Source organism: Carica papaya, chromosome 3 (assembly GCF_054855325.1).
Source record: "Carica papaya isolate Zhongbai chromosome 3, ASM5485532v1, whole genome shotgun sequence".
Lineage (NCBI taxonomy): Eukaryota > Viridiplantae > Streptophyta > Magnoliopsida > Brassicales > Caricaceae > Carica > Carica papaya.
This window is the reverse complement of record NC_142311.1, coordinates 6,480,568-6,496,216: the sequence shown is the minus strand read 5'-3', so window position 1 is coordinate 6,496,216 and position 15,649 is coordinate 6,480,568. Positions and strand designations below refer to the sequence as shown.

Genomic DNA, 15,649 nt, shown 5'->3' with positions numbered 1-15,649 from the left:
ACTCTGAGCCATCTGGATGTTCTTCCTGATCTTAACTATTTTAGTTGTAGTCTTCTCCACAAGATCTGGGTCGAACAATTTTTTATCATCCGCATTTTCCCAACAAATCAGTGATCTGTATGAGTGGTCATATAACGTATCGTACGGAGCCATATCGATACTTGTTTGGTAGTTGTTATTGTAGGTGAACTTTATTAAAGGTAAATGATCATCCCAATGGCCTCAAAGTCAAGAACACAAGCTCGGAGCATATCCTCTAGTGTGCAGATTGTCCTTTCTGATTGTCCATCAGTTTGAGAATGGAATGCGGTACTAAGAGGCAGTTTCGTTCCCATGACTTGCTGAAAACTAGAACATAACCGATAAATGAACCTGGGGTTCCTATCAGATACTACTGTCACTGGTACTTCATGCAACCTAACTATCTCCTGGATATATATTCTTGATATCTTATTCAAGAGGTCAGTCATCTTGATGGGCAAGAAGTGAGAAAACTTGGTGAGTCGGTCAACAATTATCCAAATGACATCATATCTCGATTATGCCCTAGGGAATCCTGTCACGAAATTCATTACAATGTGTTTCTACTTCTACTTCGGAATCGGTAATGGCTGAAGTAGCCCGTCTAAACGTTGATGTTCTGTCTTGACCTACTGATACACTAGACACTTGGAAACAAAGTCGATTATCTCTTTTTTCATCCCGTTCTACTAAAACTGGAGTCGCATATTTTGATACATTTTAGTACTTTTGGGATACATGGCAAACATTGAGTTATAAACCTCTGTCATGATGTTCTTTTTCAGCTCACTATTACATGGAACACATATTCTGTTCTAAAATCTGAGCAACTCATCGGCAGAGACTCGAAATTCTAAATTTATTCCCTATTCTGCATCTTTTCTGAGGACTGCTAGGGTGGAGTCGGCGGATTGGACTTCTTTTATTCTCTGTATCAACACATGTTGAACAGTCAGGTTGGTCAAGAATGTAACTCTCTTCAGATTCTGAAGTCATACCTGTTGTGTAGTCTCTATTACCCTGCATTCTGAAACTATGAGGTGAGCTAATATACCTATATTTTTTTTGCTGAGTGCGTCAGGTACCACGTTGCCCTTACCCGAATGATACAAAATATTGCAATCATAGTTTTTGAAGAATTCTATCCATCGTCTTTCACGCATGTTGAGATACTTTTGAGTGAATATGTGTTTCAACCTCTTATAGTCGGATAGATCTAAAAAGTCTCATCATACAAGTAATGGCGCCAAGTCTTCAAGGCGTGAATAATCGCGACAAGTTCTAAATCGTGAGTGGGGTAGTTTTTCTCATGACTCTTTAACTGTTTGGACCCATAGGTTATGACCTTCCCAAACTGCATCAGAACACAACCCAACCCCAGGTAGGAGGCATCACTATAAACTGCATATATAACTGTCCCACTCAGTAAGGCCAATACAAGTACAGTAGTCAACTGCTTCTTTAATTCTGAAAAGCTCCGTTTGCAATTCTCGTTTCACTCAAACTTGACGTTATTCTTTGTGAGCCGAGTCAAATGAGCAGCTAGGTTAGAAAATCCTTCCACAAACACGTGGTAATAACCTGTAATCCCAGAAAGTTACGAATCTCCTTGACTTAGGTAAATTTCTCCCAACCGAGCACTGCTTCAACTTTCTTAGGGTTCATTGACACTCCATCTCTTGATATGATGTGCCCCAAGATGATAGTTTGCTTAAGCCAGAATCGAAAATTACTTAACTTTACACACAATTTTTTTTCTCTAAGCACCTGCAAAACCTGAGTCAGATGTTAAGCGTATTCCTCTCTGCTTTTTGAATAGAGTAGGATATCATCGATAATTATAATGAGAACTGATCGAGAAATTGTCTAAAAATTATGTTCATCAAATTAATAAAGATGGCTGGTGCATTGGTTAGTCCAAATGGAATGACCAGGAACTCATAGTGTCCGTACCTGGTTCGAAAAGTTGTTTTAAAAATGTCTTTTACCTTGATCTTTATCTGATGGTAACATGAATACAGATCTATTTAGAGAAGATTTAGGCACTTTACAACTGATCAAAAATGTCATCGATCCCGGAGATGGGGTACTTGTTCTTTATCGTGCCCATGTTCAGTTCCTATAGTCAATACATAATCTTAACTCAAAATCCTTTTGTTGATAGGAATCTAGGTTTTAATCCTCTTGATTTGAAATAATTTAAGAATGTGTGAGCTATACTAGCCCAGTAAGAATAGCATACTACTAACCGATACAGAAATTGAAAATGGGTAAAAATCATAAAAACAACCAATTGAGATCTTAATTTAAGTAAATTCATTTATTATTAAAAAAACTATTTATTACATATATTTACCATTGCGAGATTTTAAAAATCGACCTAGAGACATAATAACTAAAATAACATTCCAATCTCATTTTCGAGGGAGTAATAATAACTACTTTTCCTTTTTATTTGCCTATTGATATCCCTGGGGACCCATAAGGATGTCTCACTATGCGTGAACCAATATCTAACATTGTCAACTAACTGGCCGCCCCCCATACCCTGTATGGTATGAGCCCCAAAAATATTATCTACCAATAACTCATCCAGTATGAGGGTGAATCGGGTCATCCTCATATCTTGTCCAGTATGAGCGCCAACAATACTATTCTTCGATACCCCATTCGGTATGAGGCAACATTTACGGTAGGGTTTCTTATACACCCAGTCCATCCATCATCTCTCAGGATATTTAGTAAAACTATCATTCATTAATTCACATGACTAAACAATTTTTCGCTTGTATATTAATTTCTAATTATACAATCAATCGTAAATCATGCAAAATAAGCAATATATATCAAGGAAGCAAAATTGAATCATTTAACCATTCTAGTATATCATCATGTATTTAAAACTGTAAATTCAACAATCAGTTAAATAGGATAACAAATAAATGACTAATAGGTATTCAACTCCATTAGTAACCTTTAATTATTCTCAAAGTTTTTTAAATTACACAAAATACCATATTACCGATTATTAAGCTTCAATTCCATAATAGAGAATAAGGTGAGAGATTTTAATTCTATAATAGAGAATAAGGTGAGGGATTGTTGCATAAATCGATTTTCGAAATACCAAACATTCTATTGCGTCTACTAACGATCCCCGAGTTTCCTGAATTTTCCTACAGAGATTAAAACACGCTTCACGTACCTAAAAATGCTCCAAAAAATCCAAAATTAGTTTTAAAAACCTTTTTTAATCAATTTCAGAATTCTGGTACGGCGGCATCGCCATGTTCTGGCGATGACACTGCTACCCACAGTGGCAATTTACCTTAACTTGGCAATTTTCGGTCAATTTTGGCCAGTTTCAGCCGGTTTTATACCCATCCATGTGAGAAAACATATTAGAAAGCCTCAATTGGCCAAAAAAAGTCAAAAAACAGAGACCTACCAGCGGCAGAATTTTTCGGTGCAGTGGCTCCGCTGGCTCACCTTAGCACCTGGACGTTTTTCTTTGGTTAACCTGTAGAAAATAGAATGATGAACACAACGGTAAAAAAATCGCACGAAGTGGAAACCAGGAAGGGGTTCATCGGAGACGGTTGTGGATTTTGCCCGCGGAGGCGGCGCCGGTCTTTGTTAGCAGTTTTCGGCTCAACCGTCGTTCTTTTTGCTCTTATTTTGTCATGGGGGTGCTTGTAATCAAATTTCGAACGGATAGGATAATTTTTACCTTTTTGGCGGTCAGAGATGGCTCCGACGCGGCAGCGGGCAGCAATCGACTCTTTTCTTCGGTGACTAGTTCTTCTTTTCTGGTGAGAGACTGACAGTTTGGGTTTGGGTTCAGTGTGATGCGAAATATTTATACCCGTATCGATTAATCTGTTATGTTCATCGCCTTTAATCTAGACTATCTCATCACGTTTAAAGAGGTAATAAATCTGTATTATTCATCGCAATTTAGTCCCAACCGTCCGATCGTGTTTAAAGAGGGAACGAATTCGGTCCGTTCATCGCGTTTAATCGCGACCGTCCGATCGTACCTAAGGAGGAACTGATTCGGACTGTCTACGCGCGCGGGAACGCTTCCTGGCCGTCTAATCGTGGGGCACGTGGATCGCTAGCATGGGCTCCAGCGTGGTACCGGGTCAATTGTATCTTACCACACGGCGCGCTCCGGTTTGTCGAGACTGCTGAGTGGACGGTCCTACGTGGTTTAATTTTTTTATTTTCGTTTTAATCTCCAGTTTCCGATTTTTCTTTCAAAAATATATTCCGAACATAAATTTTTACTCATTTTTCCTAAAATTATTTTTAATTTCATCATCAACTTATTTTTTCCATAGTTCCACATTAAATTAAAATTTACTAGTTTCAAAAATAAGTTTTTATACATTTTTTTATGTTGAAATTAATCACGGGCCAAATTCCTAGCCCGGGTATTACAAGTATTGTTATTTTTTAATGAACCTAATGTTTTTAAGTTTAAATCATTAAGTAATAACCGAGCTTGTGAGCTTGTTATCTTTCATTAAGGTTATTTGTAAAATGCTCTTACAAGCTTATTGCACAAGAATATATTCAACACATGCTGCAAACATATCAAGTTAATATTTCACACATAAGTATATTTGATATTATGCATATATTTCAAAACAAACTTACTAACATGATAATAATAAATTGTTTTGATTTACTAGTCAAACAATGTAATAAAATTATAATTTTATTACAACTAGTTATACACATCATTCCATTAGATAGTTATTTTGTAACACCCCAAAAACTTTATTTTTATTTTAGTAAGGAATTTTATTTGATTTGATTTTATTTATTAATTAATTTATAAGGTTGTAATTTAATTTAAGAGAAATAAAAATAATAATAATGATAAAAATGGGTAAAATTATTTTTGGGAATTAATTGAAAATGATTTTGGAAAAAGGGGTGAAAATTTAGATTCTGGGATGTTTTTGAAAAGAAAATCAAAAATAGAGGGTCAAAACATAATTTAAAAAACTTATGCCACGTCAGTAGCCCAGTCAACAGCCCCGGCCAACCAGGACACGCAGCGTGGCAAGGACGCTGACGCGGGAGGCCACGTGGGCGATTCGCGTGCACGCGATCGAACGGCCCAGATCTCACGCGTGTGGACAGCCCAGATTGAATCACGCACGGACGACCCAGATCACATCGCGATGGATGATCCAGATTTATTCTCATTTTAATCGCGATCGGACGGCCAAGATTAAATCACGATAGACGGCTGAGATTAAAAGGAGAATGTTATAAATAACCTCACCCACACCCAACCCCAAACCCTAGCCGCCGGTACCCTCGCCGGAGAAGAAGATCCAGCCACCGGAGGAGCCGACCGCCGCCACCCGCCGCCACACCGGAGGATTTTCAGACCTCCAAACGAGGTAAATTTTCTTTCCTTGGCTCGTTTTCCGATGCTGAATCTGCCTATGGCCAAATCGGAGCTAAGTCACCGGCCAATCGGCCGGAAAACACCGCCGAAGTCCAGCGGCGCCACCGCGGCTTCTCTCAATTTTTGCCTCCGATGAGGCCCTTTCCGGTTCCCGTTCGATGCAATTTTTACACTACTGTGATCACCGTCCTTTTTTCTACAGGTTGACCGGAGCAAAACATCCAATCGCGATTCACGCCAGAGAAGTCACCGCCGGTAAGTCTCGGTTTTTCGTATTTTTTGGCCCATTGAGGGCTCTATGGTTGTTTTATCGCAGGAACCAATTCAAGTTTGACCGAATTCGGCCGAAAACGGCCAACCCGAGGCGGATCGCGGCCGCGGGTGGCAGTGCCGTCGTCGGAGCACGGCGGAGGAGCCGTGCCAGAATTTTAAAATTGGCCAAGTAGGCCCTAGGTCTAATTTTAAATTTTTTCGAGACACGTGTAGGTACCGGAAGTGTGTTTCAATTTTCGGAGAAAAATTTAGAGAATCTAGGGACTGCCCGTAGGCGCAGTGTAAAGTCGATTTCAGACTCCGAAACAAATAAGGATTTCTCACCCTATTTTCTATCACGGTATTAAAGCTCAATAAATGATAAACCGGTATTTCATGAATTGTGTATAATTAATTAAGGTTACTAATAGAGCCCGAATCTGATGTATTTTTTGGTCAGTTGTTGTTTGATCTATCTGACAGTTTTAAATACAGTATGGTATTTGATGTGTTTATTCTGTGGTTTCGTATGCATGAATCACGGTTTCATTTATTATGGTTTGAATTATTGTGAACCTGATTTTGTATTGACTTGTTTGGTGTCCATTACTGATTTACGTGTTTATGTTTGATTGGATAATTGAGATTAAGAAAAATAAAAAAATGTATATGAATTGATAAATGGATGATGTCGACAGCCTAACTAGATATCCTAGGAGATTGTGGACGGACTGGGTCCGTAGGAAACCTTACCGGGAACGTGGTCTCTCATATCGGACGGGATATGGAGATCTTATGTGTTTTGGCGCCTATACCGGACGGGGTTTGGGGACGCCCCGTTTCACCCTCATACCGGACGGGGTATTGAGGTTTATTGTTTTTTGTGCCCATACCGGACGGGGTATGGGGACGGTCCTGAATCAAGTTATCAATGTGAATGGTTCACGTATAGCGAAGACCCCTATGGATCCCCTTGGATACTAGTAGGCTGATAAAAGAGGAAAATCTGTTATCTGATGATTGAAATGCAAAGGTATGATACGTGTTATGTTATAAAGTGTGTATGATTTCATGATATTATAATGTTATTGTTTTCTTATGTTGTTTTCATGAAGCTCACCGAGTTAAGTGGACAGCAAAGGGTTTTATTATTGATAAATGAATTTATCATGAATTATGCTCCATTGGTCGTTTTTATTTTCTACCAACCTTTACTTCTGTGATAGTGAGATAGTGTGATGTCTTTACTGGATTAGTATAGTTCATTCCTTATTTAACCATTTCAGATCATGAGGATTTGGTTCTCAAACCCGTCCCACAGGAAGACGGCGAGTAGGCGTCTAAAGATTTCATAGTTTTATTTATAGCATTCATTATTAGTATTTACCTTAGTTAGTTTATTCTTTCATACGTTGAATACGTTTTTGGTTATTGTGTAAAGGATGTTAATCAGAATTTTTATTTCGCTTCCGCACTTAAAACTTTTTAATACATACCGTTACATATTTAATTACATTACACTCTTATTCTATCTAACTAAATGATGTGTAATATTATTATTCCTCTTCTTTTCCGTATCATTTGCATTTTAGATAATAAGCAAGTTAAATATTAAATTTATGGAAATGGTACAATATCTAAATATTCGAGACATTGTATCTTTCAATATCTAGCTATCTAGATATATTGAGATATTGTTTCTATATATATATATATATATTATACTATATTAAATTTCAAATTTTATTTTTTAAAAACTTTCTTAACCCACACAAATTCATTAACCGTGGTTTGATAATCCATAAATATAAAAAAAGATATATTTCTATTAGCACAGATAAAATGAATATATATTTTTGCGAATAGAAAAATTATGAAGTTGAATAAGCAGATAATGATAAATATGAACTAAATTTTTTTTTTTATATTTTTAATATTATCAAGTCAGTGATTTAACAATAAATTTTTTTTCGTACAGGGTAATTATTTACCCTCTTTTTATATTTGAGTAAAACATTCTGATTTTTATGTGTTATTATAGATACACTAAACAATTTGTAAAAGAAAAACAAATACATTTTCTTTAACTTTTGTTATAAATATAAGAGTTTTGTAAAGACATTTGTTTTTTAGAAAGAAAATAGTAAGTCGGATTTAAATCTATGATATGTTGGAGGCTTGCATTGCTAAGAAACAAGAAAAATTGAGACTCTCATTTCTTGTCCAATTCAAATAAGAAGAGTTTAGTTGTGAAGAAGAAGTGTAATCGGAAGATGAGTATTGAAAAGCTACTACTAAAAGTTGTTTTACTTTTACAATTAGAGAGAATATTAAGATTAACACATACAAAGTATTGTTTGTTGATAGTGGAAACTTTATATTATTTTTAAAGATTTATAGATATTGATTTATTTATTCTAAACACAACGTGGTAATAACATGAAATTCATGTATGACTATCTTAAACTCACCTTAAGTACTTAGCCACGTCGTGCCATGTCATCACCATGTTAGCACCACATGGTCATGTGTGGCATCCATAACTGTAAAAATTATATTTGATAAGATAATTTTTTAGTAGTACACAGTGACTTTTGTTGTTTTAACTTGGTAAAAACTCAAGTTTTTATTATTAGGTGAATACATCTAAATTTAAAGTAAATAAAAATGTCAATGAAATTTATGCAATGCCATATAAGGGTTTATTATGAGTAGTCAAAGTTGATTAGAGATTTATGGAATTGGCAAAGGACATATGAATATAACTGCAATTTTTGTGGTGTAAAAATATTTTGTAATTAAACATTAATAAAAGTACTTTTTAAAGTTAAAATTAACATCTGTTTTTAATATATATACAAATAGTAAATATTTTTGTTTTCACCATGTCCAAACACTTAATGATGCAGAAATCTAAATGCCTTCCTTGAGTTTTTGAAGCAGGTGGCAAGAGATGTCAGCTTTGGTTTGTAGTGGCTGCTGGTTTTTGTTTGTGTAAAATATTTTAAATTTTTACTACACAACTTAATTTTATTGTTACTAATGAATTATTATTTTGATGAAAAAAGAAATAAAATTTTATATATATTACTAATTATTTAAATATTACTAAAAATTAATTAATTGATTGATTTTATTTATTAGAATTGTAGCATAAATGATAATAATTTAAATTAAATCTTTCAAACCAATTTTTGTCTAAGTATGACAACATAAACTTTTTATGATTATCAATAAACTATTATTTTAAAAAGACAAAAATTATATTTGATATTAATTAGATTATATTTGCTAAACAATAAACTATTACTTTTAATGGAAAAAACTTTTATGATTATATTTATTATTATTTTAAAATAGGCTGAACTACGATTATATTTTATGAAATTATAAATTTGATTTACAAATCATACTTTCTGTACGTTTTTATTAAAAAAAATTATATTACGTGTAGTTTGGTTAAAAAATTATACTATATGTATTTTTATTATAATATTATGATGTTATTATTATTTTTTGTTAAATATGTAATATTTAATTAATAAAATATATAAATTATTATCAACTAATAATTAAAATGTCAAAACATGGGAGACGAAATTAAAACATTCACGTATGTGTGTGTAATGATGATTGCTATTGAATGGTGCCCATCAGCCGGTGAATCATGGCCACTGAAAGCCAGAACCCAAACGCGAATCATCTAGAATCCAGATCCCATTCAATAGACACGTCAGCATTAACCAATTATCGTCATTTAAACTTCACCCACCGACTGCCACGTGGCAACCAGATCTACCTCACGACCACCTGACTCTTTTTCGTGGACGTCAAACCAACCGTAGAAAGCAAAAGGGCATGTCTTTACCCGAAAGATCAGGAGTGGACACGTGACATCCCACGTGTCTCCATCTTTTGCACGCATTGGAAAAAATCCTTCTTTACTGCGCTCGTGAAGGCGCGCTTCTTGGAACATTCACGCGGATCAGCATCGCACCGTCCGTCGTCATGCGAAACCATGAATCGTAGCCGTTGAATCTTGGATCTCACGCCTGACGAGCACCTAGTAGAACGCCACGTGGCGATAAGTTAATGGTCAATGCGAGGTTATTTTAATCTTATCTGCTCTGCGCTCTATATATGCAAGAGAACCTCCTGTGCATTTCCTCCCTACCACGTTCAAAATCATTACCTCTTTATTTTTGAAACTGCTCATAACATCCCCTTCTTTTCTTTAACAAACAAATATAAACCAGACAAGCTTTTGTTTCTCCTTTTCCAAACAGGATAATGGCGTTAAACATAGCTCACCAGATCACTTCACTCGCCGGAATACCGATTCCGAGCGATTTAACCGCAACGGCCACGGATTCTTCGTCCACGGTAAGCACGTCGGCCGTGTGGAGGCCGGCCGCGGCGAGTATTCGTTGCAAAATAGAGAGTCCGGAGGCGAGCGGCAGCGTAACACCACCGTTGAGTCCACCGGCGACTCGGCCCGATCTATCGGCGGCGTTTCGGGCGATCACATCGGCGACGACGGATGGGGAGGGACAGAGGACGTACAGAGAAGGAGGAGCACCGAGAGAGGGGAAGAATGGGGGAGGAGTTCCAGTTTACGTGATGATGCCTCTGGACAGTGTAACGATGGGGAACACAGTGAATAGGAGGAAGGCGATGAATGTGAGCTTGCAGGCTTTGAAGAGCGCCGGGGTGGAGGGAATTATGATGGACGTGTGGTGGGGATTGGTGGAGAGGGAAGCCCCAGGGGTCTACAACTGGGGCGGATACACGGAACTGCTGGAGATGGCGAAGAAGCACGGTCTCAAGGTGCAGGCTGTTATGTCGTTTCACCAGTGTGGCGGCAACGTCGGTGACTCTTGCAAGTACGTATTTATATTTTGTAATATTTGGTATTTTGTTTTTTCTTATTAATACTTGGTTCTGCGTTCATCGTTGCTCGTTAGCTTCTATTTATTTTTCTTTAAATGAACGCCATAACCCCTTTTTTTGAAATGGACGCCATGGCTATCAGATATAACAGTAGTTAATTTTCTTCAGAGCCACGCCTCTAGTTACGTGAGCTTGGGCCTTGGGATGGTTTCTTTTCGTTTTCGTGGGTGTAAGAGCTTGTGATGATTTGAATAAATGCTTTATTTAAAAAAATGATTTCAATAAATGCTAGTTTTAGACAAATATTCACGTCAACAAAAAATCTCAAATGTCAAAAATCGTGTGAAAAAAAATGGTTGAAAAGTGGTGCTCGCTTTTGCTTATCTAGTGTGATTAGGCGCTTTTTCTAGAGGGGGGACCAGGGAGAAAGAGGGTGAGGAGAGGGGGTTGAAAAAGTGCCGGGGACCAGCAACTTTTCAGCATAGACTCTGATGTTGAAGGTTGGAAGGATTCAAGGTCGTTATTGGGCGGTTGACAAGAGAAAAATCTCTCTTCATTTTATTACAGTAAAAAGTTTTTATCTGATTTTATTTCATTATTCTCTTCTTGATTACTCGATGTTGATGTTAGAAAGTGAAATAAAATGTGGGTAAATGCGAAGTAAACGTGATTTTTACTGTTTATATATTTTAAATAACTATTTAGAATCGTATCTAGATTTACCTTAAAGGGACTACAAATTACACTTGGAAGAGGTTGCTTACTCCGGAATTCACTGCAATTTACTCCGACTGTTTTGACCTGAGGCATTTTTCTAGATGCGTATTTTAATTAGAAGTAATAATAATATCTGCACAATTGATTTCCGTTGTGTAGTATTCCTTTACCAAAGTGGGTTGTGGAAGAGATGGAGAAAGATCCGGATCTTGCTTATACTGATCAGTGGGGAAGAAGGAATTATGAATATGTATCACTTGGCTGTGATACCCTCCCAGTTCTCAAGGGCCGGACACCTGTGCAGTGTTATGCTGACTTCATGCGTGCTTTCAGAGACAACTTCAAACACCTTCTCGGTGAAACCATAGTGGTAATAATTCTTTGTAAATTTTATCTTTCACAAATGGCCACTTCTGCTAAAACATGTGTTGGTTTATATTTGTGTGATTGCTGTTAAAGTCCTCATTTGAGGCAGTACAAAACAAAAATCTTTATCTTGATTAAACGTTGTGGGGACTCATTAGAATCTTTCTGTTCAGGAAATCCAAGTGGGAATGGGTCCAGCAGGGGAGCTGCGTTACCCATCATATCCAGAGCAGAATGGGACATGGAAGTTTCCAGGCATTGGAGCCTTCCAATGCTACGACAAGGTACTTCAATTTTTCTTTCACGTTTTTCCAAGTCTGCATCCCATTGTTTCTTCTACTTAATGCATTATCCTATGGTTTTCTTGTTGTCATCAATGCAGTTTCTGCTGGCTAGCTTAAAAGCTGCGGCTGAAGCAGCTGGTAAACCAGAATGGGGAAGCACAGGACCAACCGATGCTGGCCACTACAACAACTGGCCAGAGGATACCCCATTTTTCCGAAAAGAAGGTGGTGGTTGGAATAGCCCGTACGGCGAGTTCTTCCTCAGTTGGTATTCCCAGATGCTTTTAGATCATGGTGAGAGGATTTTAACATCAGCCAAATCAATCTTTGAGAACACTGGCATAAAAATCTCAGTTAAGGTTGCTGGAATCCACTGGCATTACGGCAGCCGTTCTCATGCTCCTGAACTCACAGCAGGATACTACAATACACGATTCCGTGATGGTTACCTTCCTATTGCGCAAATGTTAGCACGGCATGGAGCCGTATTCAATTTTACTTGCATAGAGATGCGTGATCATGAACAACCACAGGATGCTCTCTGTGCACCTGAGAAGCTTGTGAGGCAAGTGGCTGTAGCTACTCAAGCAGCACAGGTTCCACTAGCTGGGGAAAACGCCCTGCCTAGGTACGACGAATCCGCACACGAGCAGATCTTGCAGGCATCATCGCTGAATTTTGATGGCAATTCGGAAACAGACAGAGAGATGTCTGCATTCACATACTTGAGAATGAACCCTGAGTTGTTCCAGCCAGATAACTGGAGAAGATTTGTAGCATTTGTTAAGAAGATGAAAGAGGGGAAAGATACCCACAAGTGTAGGGAGCAGGTTGAGCGGGAAGCTGAGCATTTTGTTCACGTAACCCAGCCACTGGTGCAGGAGGCTGCTGTTGCTCTTACGCACTAAAAGAATTTAGGAGGGATCATAAGCATGCACGTTGCTGCAAATTAATATTATAATCACAATAAGGAAAGTCTCCTAGGTATAATAGCTCTCTTTACTACGTTGTCGGCAAGTTGGCTGCAAAATGTACACTTACATTTATGGGTTTTGCCATAGCTCTTTTTATTACAGCTGTGGCTACAAAAAGCGCACAAAGATTGCCATATATGGTACATAGATATATATATATGTATATGTTTTGTACTGGAAACAGTCTTTCTCCTTCCCGAGATAATAAGATAAGTAATACATTTGGATCAGCTTAGGCCTTCAGTATATTGCATTTAAACTTTTCTGTCCTCCTCAACCTCCGGCAATTGGTTTGAAAACACAGATCTAAGTAATTGGTTTGAAAACACAGATCTAAATATTTAGATCTATGACATATCTACCATGTGCAATAAGTACGAGGGAGCTTTTGGGCGGTGTCCCCATTATCCCGATACAAAAATATCCATATCTTGTGCGTGGCAATTTGAATTTCTTTTGCAAAAAAGGTGAGGCTCGTATAGGGACAAAACTTGAAATGGTCCCTAAATTGATAGGAATACCTGTCACTGTTTGCATATATGACAAAGAACAAAAAGTTAATCCACTTTCCTCTCTTCAAACCATCTTTATCTCCAATTGTGTGTTAATAATTATTCTTTAGCATTTACAAGCCTTTGGAGCACTTTTAACTTACTCGTTATCATAATAATCTTTAAATTATCTCCTTTAGGTTTTTATTTTAAACATTACCCGTAATTTCTTTTTATAAAAAATCATTTGGGTAAAAATTATTTATCAAACTCAAAATTTTAATATTATAAGAGCCATCATTTATTTAACATACCTTCAGCTCTCAGAAATTAAAAATTTCTTATTCACTAACTTTTTTAAACGTAAAAACGATAAATTTTAAACTCAAAATTTAGATTTAAAGTAGAATATTATAGTAATAATGATGCTATTCTTTTTTAATATTAAACTTACAAGACAACTACTACTAATATATATATATATATTGCAATTTTTGGCTTAAATTAGTAAAAAAAAAAAAAAACTTTAAAAAAAATTGTTTATAGTAATAAATGTATAGTTATACTCCTTAGTTGTTTGTACAAATAAATAAATAAATATTAGTAAAAAAAAAAAACTGGAAAAGCTGTGGCTTTATTATTATAAATCTGACTTTTGCATTCTTCAAAATTGGAGGAAGTGAGAGAAAGTAAAAGATTTCGTAGTTCCAAAGGAAAAATTTTCAAAAATTACACAAAATTATATTTTGAGCAATATACATTATTTGTACAACAAATTTCTAAATCTTTATCTTATATCATATAATCTTTTCTCATTTGCTTAATTATCAAAGTTGGCATTACCATCCACCTTAATAATCAAATTATTTCATTTTTTTTCAATTATATATATGTATTTATGTATCACCCCGTTACCAAATATAGACACAATAGATAACGCCTGATCTCTCTCCGCACCACCAATCAAGTCTCAACTCCGCATTTCATTCCTGAATTAAAACCCATAGAGAGTATATACATACATACATACATACATACATACATATCTATATATATACATAACAAAATTTTGTTGATCTTAATTAGTAGTTGATCTTAAATTTTGTTGAGGCTGAAATGGTGTTGTATGCGGGTGGAGGGCAAAACTGAAGAGTGGATAGCGTCGGCTAAAGAGACCGCAGCCGAATCAGCCAAGGAATCTACCCAACATGGCCACCAACAGGAATCATTTATCCCCTTCATTATTATTTTTTTCGGAAAGCACTATTTGATTTTTTATTTATATATATAAAAATTAACATATTAATATATAAAATTTAATATGTGTTATAATTTGATCTCTAGTGAAATTATTGGATTAGTTTTTTAAATTTAGTATCTATTATATTTTAATTTCAATCTTGAATTTTTTCTTTATACGAAAACAGTTGTAACAAAATTTATTATTATTATTACTATTATGATACAACGTAAATATAAAAATAGAGTTCATTAAAATTTTTTTTAAAAAAATAATTATTTTTTAAAAAATTTAAACATGATAAACATTACGAGAGATAAAAAAGAAAATAATAATATTTATTGATTAGAATGACAACGGTACCAATTCTAATAGTATTTTATTAAAATCGAATTTGTTATATTCTCGTAAAAAATAAATATGAATCCATTCTGAATTTAAAAGTAGATTTGTGGGTTATCTGATCCGAATTCAACACAATTATTTTATTATATTTATATAATTTTAGATACATTTATAAGTATACTTATAACAATAAAAAATTATATATATATATATATATAAATAGTGGGTCGGTGTAAACTATAATGAGCTTGAGATGGGTTAATGACTTGTGTTAAGTCGTGGGCCAAAATGTGACGGTTTGGGTATTTGGTATTTTGGGTTCAAAGGTAGAAGTGGATGTAAATAACTGAGTTTTATAGAATGGGTTTTAAAAAGGAACGAAATTTATTTTTAATTTTTAGTTTTAATTTTTAGTTTTTATATTTTCATAATACTTTATCATTTTTTTTATTCAAATTCTTATGCTTTATTAAAACAAAAATAAAATTCACACCAATAAAATTAAAATATGGCAAAAAATTTACATAATTGTATGTATATAATAATATAAATTTATATAATATTAATGCAGGTGAAATTTTTTTAAAAATAGTTAGATAACTCTTATTAAATTTTAATAGTAAAAAAATTGTATAAAGATA

General features: G+C 35.4%; 1 protein-coding gene across 1 annotated transcript; it reads left to right on the top strand.

Moving 5' to 3' along the window:
* Positions 1-9,860: 9,860 nt before the first annotated feature.
* On the top strand, positions 9,861-13,031 carry LOC110813977 (beta-amylase 1). The gene is made up of 4 exons (XM_022041278.2): positions 9,861-10,584; positions 11,468-11,678; positions 11,848-11,958; positions 12,057-13,031. Exons 1-4 carry the CDS (start codon positions 9,992-9,994, stop codon positions 12,864-12,866), a joined length of 1,725 nt encoding a protein of 574 aa, XP_021896970.1. The 5' UTR covers positions 9,861-9,991; the 3' UTR covers positions 12,867-13,031.
* The last annotated feature ends 2,618 nt before the right edge of the window (positions 13,032-15,649 follow it).

Excerpts from the sequence above, each read along its gene's own strand:
- LOC110813977 (XM_022041278.2), top strand. The coding sequence starts at position 9,992 with ATGGCGTTAAACATAGCTCACCAGATCACTTCACTCGCCGGAATACCG. Across the intron at positions 10,585-11,467 it reads AACGTCGGTGACTCTTGCAA|TATTCCTTTACCAAAGTGGG; the intron begins GTACGTATTTAT and ends TCCGTTGTGTAG. Across the intron at positions 11,679-11,847 it reads TTCTCGGTGAAACCATAGTG|GAAATCCAAGTGGGAATGGG; the intron begins GTAATAATTCTT and ends CTTTCTGTTCAG.